We start from the raw sequence: 12,044 nt of genomic DNA on the forward strand, positions 1-12,044 counted from the left end.
TTTAAATACCTTAGAATCTATTTCACTGTCTGTTAATGTTGTTTTCTAATATATGTCGTGTATCTACTCACTATACTAACTGCATGTGAAATATCAAGACGAGTACAAACTATAACATACATGATGCTACCTACAGCACTCGAGTATGGAACATTGGACATATACTTCATGTCTTTATCTGTCTTCGGTAACATATTTGCAAATAACTTGAAGTGAGTACCAAATGAAACAGTTACGGACTTTGCATTGCTCATATTGAAACGCTGTAGTACCTTCTCAACATATGATTGCTGAGATAAGAAAAGTTTTCCAGCACTTATATCCCAAGTAATCTCCATTCCTAGTATCTTCCTTGTAGTACTCAAATCTTTCATTTCCAACTCTTCACCCAACTGCCTTTTCAAAGTATCAATCTATGATATGTTTTTAGCAGCAATAAACATGTCATCTACATACAATAGCAAATAAATACATAATCATCTAATAGTCTTTTATGGTACACACAATTGTCATAGGCACTACGAATAAATTCATTCTATGTCGTGAATGTATCAAATCTCTTGTACCATTGTCAAAGTGGCTGTTTCAAACCATACAAAAAATTTTAAGTAGACAAATCCCTTGGACTGACTCATATATATCTACTCCTCCAATTCACCATGTAGAAATGCAGTTTTTACATCTAACTGCTCTAACTCTAAATTATGAAGAGTAACCATTGCAAGACTCTAACGGAACTATGTTTCACAACTGGAGAGAACACTCCATTGAAGTCGATCCCTTCTTATTGAGTAAAACCTTTAATTACTAATCAAGCTTTATATCGAAGCGCTTCTGCCCTTAGAATACATTCTTTCTTCTTAAAAACCTATTTACAGAAGTAGCCTTTTGTCCCTTTAGCAATGGCATGAGCTCCTAAGTCTGATTCTTGTGAAGTGACTCAATTTCTTCATCCATAGCACCAATCCATTGATCTACATCTGAACTGGAAATAGCTTCACTATAACTTTTAGGTTCCTGTAAAACAATTGTTAAGGCATATACAACAAGATTTTTATACCTAAGTGGTGGTATAATCTATCTTCTCTCCCTCTCTATTGCGATACTATAAAACTGTTATTGATCAGTTGTACTACCTTATAATCTATTTGACTAAACTACTAGAATCTCAACCTCGACCTCCACTTATTTTTTAACGTCAGGATCTAATTCTGCTATTGTATTTTTCTTCTAATTGTCTAGTGAAACAGACTCATTAAATATAATGTCTCTACTGATAATAAATCTTGAAGACTTTGAATCCCTATATTATAACCTGTAATCTTTCACTCTAGATGCATACTCTAAAAATATGCATTTCTTTGTCATCGGCTCAAGGTTACCATCCCTTACATAAGCATAAGTAGGACAACCAAATACTCAACTGAGAGTAATCAGCAGTTGAACCAGATCATACCTCAAAAAAAGTTTTGCATTCAATAATTATGGATGAAGATCTATTAACTAAGAAACAAGTGGCTGTGAATTCTTGTCCCAAGCCTAAATGAGACAGCGTGCTTCATGTTTTATCACAGAGTGTTCTATTAAGCATTCTGCAATACCATTCTATTATAGTGAACCAACACAGGTGTAGTGTCTCACTATATCTTCCATACTGGAAAAATTGTTAAATTCATGATTATAAAATTTCAACCCATTGTCAGTACTAAGACAATTGATCTTTCTCTTTATCTGTTTCTCAATTATGGTCTTCCATTTGACAAAAGTTAAAAATACATCTTTAGGCTTCATAAAGTATACCCAAAACATTCAAAAATAATCATCAATCAGAGTCATAAAATACCTGCCACCATTTTTGGAGTGAGTTCTATATGGACCTCATAAGTCAGAATGGATATAATCCAACTAATCCTTAATTTTATGCGTTGCCTGTTTATTGAACTTCACCCTGGTTTACTTCTCAAACACATAATGTTCATAGAAATCCATAACTTCTTCCTTATAACCGTCTAAAAAATTATATTTTCTCAACACAGATAGTCCATTGTCACTCATATGACCTAGGCGCATATGTCATAACTTAGTCTAATTTCGATTATTGTTCTCTTATGCTACAACAACTTCCCCTGAAACTCTATTATCCTAAAGAGTATTTAATGTTGATTCCAAACTACTTTTCATGAATACCATTGAGCTCTTGCAAACTTTAAGAATATCATTCTCTGCATGAAATTCGTATCCATGAGAATCTAGAGTAGAAAGAGAAATTAAGTTTTTCTTAATCTGAGGAATATGCCAACACTCAATGGTTCTAATAACTCCATCAAACATTCTTAATATGATGTCACCAATTTCGTCTACAATCAGCAGACTATTATTGTAACGGCCCCAAAAATTTAAAAAGAATGTATATAATAATTTAAGTGCGAAAGCGAAATAAATGTTAAGGTTAACATCCCTTACACGATAACTTAAAAGTACTAACAAATATCACAGAACAAATTTTCTAAAAAAAATACGAAAAATAGAAAAAATAAATGAAACAATAAAGTATCTAGGGTCTACTCGTAGCCTTCTTGCGGATCGAGCTTGGGGACCGGGTCCTCTTGATCTGAAATGGTTAAATAAGAGGTTGAGCTACACTAGGCTAATAAGGATATCACAATATATCGCTGTCACAAAAGTAAAGGTTGGTAGAAAACCAAAAACAATCAATGGAGCACAAATTTTAAACAAATTCGTTTATCAATAATCAAAACATTTATCGTCCACTTACCGCAGTGAGATTTATAAAAATAACTTATAGAAACAATAACATTATAAATATCATGAATTCATATATAATATGTAATATAGCACATATTATACTTTTATATTCAAATCATCAAATAACAATTTTCTTTTTTTATCAGCCTACTAGTATCTATAGGGATCCATAAGGGTGTCCCTGCTACACGTGAACCCTTTCCATTAACAATCTTAATACCAGGGTCATCCCCATACCCCGTTCGGTATGAGCGCCAAGACATTAAACCTCAATACCCGTCCGGTATAAGGGTTAAGCAGGTCGTTCCCATATCCTGTCCGGTATGAGCGCCAAATGACCAAGTCTTCATACCTCGTTCGATATGAGACAGCGTTTACGGTAGGATTCCCTATGAACCCTGTCCGTCCACCATCTCCCAGGATTTCTAGTGAGACATCTTATCTATTTTATCAGATTACATCCCTTTCCTGTTTATCATTAATCTCTGTTGTCAAATTAAACACAATTATATAAAAGAAGAATATGTACCCGGTAATACAATCATATCTTAAATCCCAAAATCACGCAGTGATCAAGTAATACAGTAATACATGCATTTAAGATTTTAAAACCAGATACCATCATACCTTTAAACTGTAAAATAAATCAACAGAAATCAACAGAGAACAATATCCGATTTCGGGCTCCATTAGCAATTCGTAATTAATTATGCATATTTATCTAACTTGTACAAACGACTGTATTATTATTTATTCAAACATCACATCTATGATATGAAATAGGGTGAGGGGTCCTTACTTGATTCGACGTGGAAAACTAGATGGTTATTGCGCCTATAGGCGGTCCCTGGATTCCCTGAATTTTCTTTCGGGAACTGAAACGCGCTTACGGTACCTACAAGTGTCCCAAATAAACCCAAAAATCAGACCTAGGGCCCACTCGGCCAATTTCAAAATTCTGGCACTGCAGCTCCGCCATACTCCGGCGACAGGCGGCGACGATTCGCCTCGGGTTGGCTATTTTCGGCAATTTTCGACCGAATTCAGCCAAACTTGCACCGGTTCCTGCGAGAAAACACACTTAGGGCTATCGGCGGGCTAAAAAAATACAGAAAACCAAAACTCACCGGTAGTTGGGCTCTCCGATGCGGCGGCTCCTCCTGCTCACGTTGCGATTAGCGTTTTGTTCCGGTCAACTTGTAGAGGAGGAAACGGTGATCGCAACGGTAGAAAAATCACATCGAACGAGAACCGGGAAGGGCCTCATCAGAGGCACAAAACGAAACACCCTGCGGCGGCGCCACTAAGCTTCGGCGGCGTTTTCTGGCCAATTGGCCGGTTCTTTCACTCTAATTTGGCCATGGGTGGGTTTGAAATCAAATTCTTAGCAAAGGATAAAATTTTTACCTCGTTTGGCAGTCAGAAATTTCTCCAGTGTTGCGGTGGGAGACGGCGGTCGACTCCTCAACGGCTAGGCTGTCTTCTCCAGCGAGGGGCTCTGGCGGCTAGGGTTAGGGTTTGGGTGCGGATGGGGTTATTTATACCCATCCTCTTTTGATCTGGTCCGTCCATCACTTTTAATCTGGACCGTCCGATCGCGATTAAATAGGGAGTGAATCTGGGCCGTTCATCGCGATGCAATCTGAGCCGTCCGTGTATGATGTAATCTGGGTCGTCCGTGCGCGCGGGAACGGATCTCAGCCATTTGATCGCGCGCACGCGTATCGCCTACGTGGCTCCGCCCGCGTGGCCTCCCACCTCTCTGTCTCTGCCACCTAGCGTGACCTGGTTGGTCGAGACTGTTGACCGGGCAGCTAACGTGTTATAACTTTTTTAAATTTCGTTTTGCCTCTTCCTCATATCTTTAACAAAGTGGTATCAGAGTTTGGTTCATTATTCTAAAATTCTAGAGAGATAAGTAGTAATAATCTATCTTTTTCCAAATTTTTTGTCTTACAAAAGAAAACTATGAGACTTGGTGTATTCGTATATAAGTCATACTTGGCTTACAAGATGTTAAGATATTGTAGACAAAGATTTTATTCCACTCAAAGATGAAGCATCCTTAACTCGAAATGAGAATGATGTTTTTTACGAAAACAGGGAAGAAAGATCAATAAGCTCTTACTCTCATCTATCAAACTTTGATGAATCTATGTTTCTAAAGGTGGCTAATGCTACCAACGCAAAGCAAGCTTGGGAGATTTTAAGGAACTTGCTCCAAAGAGTTAACAAAGTAAAGAATGTGCAACTTTAAATAGTATGAGGTGAATTTGAAGCTTTGCGAATGAAGGATGTTTAATTTATTTCAAATTTCTTCTCAAGGGTAAAGTCTATAGTAAGCCAAATGAGGAGATATAGTGAGACGATGGAAAATGTTCGTGTGGTGTAGAAAATTCTTCAATCTTTTCCACCAAAATTCGATTATGTAGTTTGTGCCATTGAAGAGTCATATGATCTAAACACATTAACTTTTGAGCAATTAGATGGATCACTATAATCTCATGAAGATAAAATAAAAAGAAGACAAGAAGAGCCTTTGGAGAAAATTCTCAAATCAAATGTCTCTTTATATGATGGTGGAAGGCAAAGAGGACGAGGAAGAGGTAGAGAACATGGTCATGGTTATGTTAAGTGTCTAAAAAGAAATGACACTCAAGATGATGCCAAAAATGAAGACAAAAGCCAACAGTCAAATAGAGGTTGTGGAAGATGAAGAAGAAAAGGAAAATGTAACTAAATAAATTATAACAAATCTAATATTAAATGTTACAATAGTCACAATATGGACATTATGCTTGGGAATGTCGTAACACTTCCAACGACAAGGATGAGCAAGTCAATCTTGTTAATGATAAACAATATGAGGAAAAAACAATTTTGCTGCTATCATATAAAGATAGAGATAGTGATGACCATTGTTCATGGTACTTGAATAATGGAGTAAGTAATCATATATGCAGCTATGAAGAAAAATTTATGGAGCTTGATGACAAGATCAATGGCAATGTTTCTTTTGAACACTCTTCAAAAGTCCAAATTCAAGGGATATGTACAATTATAATTTCTTCAAAAAGTAGTGGACATGTGTTTATTACTAATGCTTACTATGTGTCAAAGTTGAGAAGTAATGTTTTGTGTTTGGGTCAACTTCTTAAAAATTGATATGAAATTCATATGAAAGATTATTGTCTTTGGCTTAGAGATCAAAGTGTTAATTTGATTGTTAAGGTGCATATGTCAAAAATTAAAAATTAAAATTTTTATCTTGAATCTCAAAACTATTGAAGCAAGATGCTTTAAGGCTAGCGTGGAAGATTAAGCATGGGGTTAACATATGAGATTTGGACATCTGAACTTTAGCACACTCAAAGCAATGGGAGAAGAAAAGATGGTGAAAGGGATGTTGTTGATCAACCATCCTGATCAATTATGTAAAACATGTCTATTTGGGAAGCATTCAATAACAAGTTTTCCAAAAGAAGCCACTACAAGAGTAACCAAGCTACTTCAACTTGTACATGCCGAGGTGTGTGGGTCAACCAATCCACCTTTATTTGATAAAAATAAATACTTTCTATTATTTATTGATGATTTTATTAGAAAGACTTGTTGAAGGAACTTCATTTGACACAAGACAAAACTACTAAATTTTTTATTAAAAATAAGTTCGCACAAGCATTAGCCAATAATCATGTATATTATGAACAAAAAAAGCACATAGATACAAAATATCATTTTATTAGGGATTGTATTGCTAAAAATGAAGTAGAGCTCAATCACGTAAAGACTCAAGATCAAGTTGCATATATTTTTACCAAACCACTCAAGTTTGATGTCATTCAAAAGCTACGCGCTAATCTTGGATTGAAAATGAGATTTATAAATTAAGGCGAGTGTTAGAAATAATTTGTAAGTTAAGAATATAATTATGTCTCCTTTAGTTTATTGGTAGTTGTAGTTCATAAATTAGAGTTTTTATGTATCTCTTGGTTTATTAGTAGTTGTAATTCATAAATTAAAACTTTATGTATTCCTTAGTTTCTTAGTAACTATGATTCCTAAATTAGAGTTACTATGTGTTAATTAGTCTGTTGATAGTTAGAATTAATTAGTGAAATTTCAAGAGTTGTAACAGTGCATATAAATAGTCATGTAATTAAAAGTATTTAGCAACAATTATAATAGAAAAACTTGAGTCTTCTTATTAGTTTCTTTGCCTCCTCCTCCCATTTCCAACACAAACTCAATACGAATGATTTTATTAGAGGTACTCGCGTTGCTAGTACTATTGGTGATCTTATCCGCAAACATTATGGTAACTAGATTATTGAATTTACCTACAACATTGGCAAGGGGGATTCCATGGAGGCGGAACTTCATGGAGTTGAGGAGGATTGTAGTTGGCCTGGGATGATGCCATTAAAATTTTCGTCGAGATGGACTCTCTTCACATAAAACATTGGCTAGAAATTGGGCTAAATCCCAAAAGCCTTTGTACCAAGGATGAGATGAAAATTAGGATCTTGTTTGATCGTGATTAAAACAATACAATATCCACTTATATTCATAGTGAAGGTAATAAATGTGTTGATCTCCTAGACTCATCTACCCACTAGATTGATTTTAAGACTCTCCTAGCTACTTGAAGACTTGGAGCAAACGTTGCATTTTGACTATTGTGATACGATTTGGGCCTGCCTAATGGGGCATTAAATCATTTTTCTTTCTGTGCTTTTCTTCCCTCTTTACTGTAGAAAAAAAAATATATATATATATATATACACAAATATGTATATATAGTAATACAAGAATAATATTTTTAGGATATTGATAAATAAAAATTATTATGTGTTGCAATTTTAAATATTAATACATAAAAATAAAAATAATAATGAGTATGTAACGGGTGTATGAAATGATTACTAAATATGATCCAATATTTTCGTCTAAATTGATTAATGTTTTAACACCTAACAAGTAGTAAGTATAATATTCATTTTTTATAGAAAGAAATTTAAATTTAAATTTAAGCATTAAGTTACTTACTTTTGAAAAACATTTTTTATACAAATTAAGTACAACTAACAAAATTAGTATATGGTGGAAAATTAATCAAATGATAAAATGGCTAAATTATATATTTTGAAAAATTAACTTAATATTTATACTTTTAGTTACTAATTACCTCAACCTGTATTTAAAATATATATATATATATAGTATTTTATGGCGCTCAGAAATCTTTATATATAACATTATATATAATCTATCTACAATTGTATAAATTTGGGTATGCAATTCTTCTTTAAATATTATGAAACCACCTTATCATGCATATTGACATTTATTAATTTATAGTTTTAGATGAATTGATTTTGTTCTTTAAGCATTAAATAAGTCTTTGTATACTTTATTACAATGGAATTGATAATATTTATTGCATTTTTTAAATAAGATTACTCATTATTTTCAAAAATTAATTAATTAGAATATGAAATTTTATCCTTAATCCTTCCACATTAATAAAATCTACAGTAACAAAAATCCCCTAATTACCTATTTAAAAAAATAATTAATAATATCTCAATTAAATTAAAATATGAAAATTAGTGAAATTTTATATATTATTTTTATTATATCGCACATCATATTATTATTAGAATTTTCTATTTTTGAAAACATATCTTAAAATTTTGAAAATATATAAACTTTCCATTATATTTGATAAATTTCCTCTTTCTAATTTTAAATTAATTCGAGAATATAGATAAATAGACACGTATAGGTCAATTAAGACCTACTATATACGTAAAGAAAATATAGCTCATAATAATTAAATTGAAGTGGCGGTGTAACACCCAGAATTTTTTTTTTATTTTATTTTTTATTTTAATTTTTATTAGAATTTTGTTTAATTTTATTCTATTTTAATAATTAATTTATAAATTTTTAATTTAATTTAATAGAAATAAAAATAATAATAATAATAAAATTGGATAAAATTATTTTTAGGATTTAATTGAAATTGATTTTGAAAAAAATAGTGAAAATTTGGATTCTGGAAATGTTTTTGAAAAGAAAATCGAAAACCAGATGTCAAAACGCAATTTAGAAAAATAATCCCACGTCAGCAGTCCCGGCCAACCAGGACACGCCGCGTGGCAAGGACGCTGACGCGGGGAGCCATGCGGGACGGAGCCACGTGGGCGATCCGCGTGCGCGCGATCGGACAGCCCAGATCCGTTCCCGCGCACATGGACGACCCAGATCAAGAGTGCGTGCGGACGGCCCAGATCGCATCGCGATGGACAGTCCAGATTTATTTCTAATATAATCGCGATCGGACGGTCCATATTAAATCGTGATGGACGGCTTAGATTAAAAGAAAAATGTTATAAATAATTGCATCCACACCCAACCCCAAACCCTAATCGCCAGAACCCTCGCCGGAGAAGACAACCCAGCCACCGGAGGAACTGGTCGTTGCCACCTGCCGCCGCACCGGAGGATTTTTCGGCCGCCAATCGAGGTAAAATTTCTCTCCTTGGCTCGTTTTTCGATGCTGAACCTCCCTGTGGCCAAATCGGAGCCAAACCACCAGCCAATTGGCCGAAAAACACTACGGAAGTCCAGCGGTGCCACCGCAGGTTTCCTCAGTTTTTGCCTCCAATGAGGCCCTTCCCGTTCGATGTAATTTTTATACCTCTGTGACCACTATCCTTTTCTCTACATGTTGACCGGAGCAAAACACCAAATTGCAACTCGCGCCGGAGGAGCCGCCGCACCCGAGAGCTTCGCCGCCAGTAAGTCTCGGTTTTCTGGAATTTTTTGGCCCATCGAGGACCCTAGGGATGTTTTATCACAGGAACCAATGCAAGTTTGGCCAAATTCGGCCGAAAATAGTCGGAAACGGCCAACCCAAGGCGGATCGCCACCATGCCGGAATTCTGAAATTGGCCGAAAAGGCCCTAGGTCTGATTTGGAATTTTTTTAGGACATGTGCAGGTACCGGAAGTGTGTTTCAGTTTCCGGAGAAAAATTCAGAGAATCTAGGGACTGCCCGTATGCGCAGTGAGAATTTGATTTCAGACTCTGAAACAAGTAAGGATCTCTCACCCTATTTCCTATCACGGCATTAAAGCTTAATAAATGATAAAACGATATTTTATGAATTAATAGATATGTATAATTAATTAAGACTGCTAATGGAGCCCGAATCTGATGTATTTTTCGGTCAGGTGTTGTTTGATTTATTTTACAATTTTGAATGCAGTATGGTGTCTGATGTGTTTATTCTATGATTTCGTATGCATGAATCACGATTTCATTTATTATGGTTTGAATTATTGTGAATCCAATGTTGTGTTGTCTTGTTTGGTGTCCATTACTGGTTTACGTATTTTATGTTTGATTGAATAATTGAGATTAAGAAAAAATGAAAAATGGTATGTGAATTAATAAATGGATAATGTCGACAGCCTGACTAGATATCCTAAGAGATGGTGGACGGAATGGGTCCATAGGGAACCCTATCGAGAACGTGGTCTCTCATATCGGACGGAGTATGGAGACTTTATGTATTTTGGTGCCCATACCGGACGGGGTATGGGGACGGCCCGTTTCACCCTCATACCAAACGGGATATTGATGTTTATGGTTTTGGCGTCCATACCAAACGGGGTATGGGGACAACTCTGGAATTAAGTTATTAATGTGAATGGTTCACGTGTAGCAGAGACCCCTATAGATCCCCATGGATACTAGTAGGCTGATAAAAGAGAAAATTTGTTGCTTGATGATTGAAATACAAAAGTATGATATGTGTTATGTTTACAGAGTGTGCATGATCTTATGATGTTTATGATGTTATTGTTTCTCATAAGTTGTTTTCATGAATCTCACCGAAATAAGTGGACAGTAAAGGTTTTTATTACTGATAAATGAGTTTGTTATAAATTATACTCCATTGGTCGTTTTTGTTTTCTACCAACTTTTACTTCTGTGACAGTGAGATAGTGTGATGTCTTTACTGGGGTAATGTAGCTCATTCCTTACTTAACCATTTCATATCAGGAAGACTTGGTTCCCGAGCCCATTCTGCAAGAAGACAGCGAGTAGAAACTTAAGAATTTATTAGTTTTCCTTATACTATTCATTTATAATATTTTCTTTAATTAGTTTATTCTTTCATACGTTTAATTCGTTTTACTTATTGTGTAAGGGATGTTAATCGTAATTTATTTTATTTCGCTTTCGCACTCAGAATTTTTCTTATATATACATTTCCCTTTAAAATTTCAAGGCCGTTACAGGCGGAAAAAAATTTAAAGAAGTTACAATTAGTGTAGGACTCTTTAAGTAATTCGGCTACCACACTTAAATGATTAAATATTTCATAAGCAAAAGAAAGAAGATTTCATAAGCCAGAAGATTTTATATTTATATATATATATATTATATACACACAAATATATACCACTTCTTTTTGTTGTTTCTTTCTCCTTTTACCGAGTTGTTTATTCTTGTCATCTTTGTTCTCTGCCTTACAGCCTAATTTCTTATTTTTCTCTGTAGTTTATTAACCAGCTATTTTGTCCATTTTATTTTCATCAATTAATCATATTTATTGTGAAAAATACAAATCAGATAGTACAAAATACTAAATATCAAATGTAAAATAAGGTTATTATTTTTACACTATTATTTTCTTATTTTGGTGGAAAAAAATAATAAAATAAGGCAATTAATTTCTCAATTTGATCAATTAATTTATATAATAAACTCATTTAAAAAATAATAGTGCACGTATAAACAAAATGTTTTACCGATTAAATTTTAACCTTTATATTTGTGACATATATCTTATCTTATCATATTATATAGATAATTTTTTGTCAAAATAAATATTTTATGATGCAAAATTTTATCTCTTTAATTGATATTATTTAAAAGTAATATCGAAATTATAATCTTTCAAATATAATACGAGTCTTTCTTCTTTGTTTTTTTTTTCCTCTTTCTAATGAAAAATGACCTAATTAACTCGAGGTAAAATACTAAAATAACTTAGCTCAAGAGATGAAAATCCAGATATTCCAAAAGATATATATTCCTTTCTTAATTAGCTTTTAGATTTTTGTAGAGAACATTTTCAATTTTAGCATTAGGATATTAAAACTCTCCAACTTTATATTCGAATTGCATCATTTACCAGTAATTAAAAAAAGAAAAGAAAAAAAAAAAGAACTCAACAAAAAGTAATGTTGAAGCCATGC

At 33.8% G+C, this 12,044-nt stretch overlaps 1 protein-coding gene across 1 annotated transcript in view; it reads left to right on the plus strand.

Annotated features, from left to right (window-relative positions):
• Positions 1 to 10,963, plus strand: part of HGL1 (heteroglycan glucosidase 1) — a 106,519-nt gene extending 95,556 nt beyond the window's left edge. The window contains exon 24 of the mRNA XM_088216201.1: positions 10,843 to 10,963. Coding sequence (XP_088072327.1) covers positions 10,843 to 10,895 — 53 coding nt within the window. The 3' untranslated portion in view covers positions 10,896 to 10,963. The remainder of the gene's footprint in view (positions 1 to 10,842) is intronic.
• The last annotated feature ends 1,081 nt before the right edge of the window (positions 10,964 to 12,044 follow it).

The sequence above is a fragment of the Carica papaya genome, chromosome 3 (genome assembly GCF_054855325.1).
Source record: "Carica papaya isolate Zhongbai chromosome 3, ASM5485532v1, whole genome shotgun sequence".
Lineage (NCBI taxonomy): Eukaryota > Viridiplantae > Streptophyta > Magnoliopsida > Brassicales > Caricaceae > Carica > Carica papaya.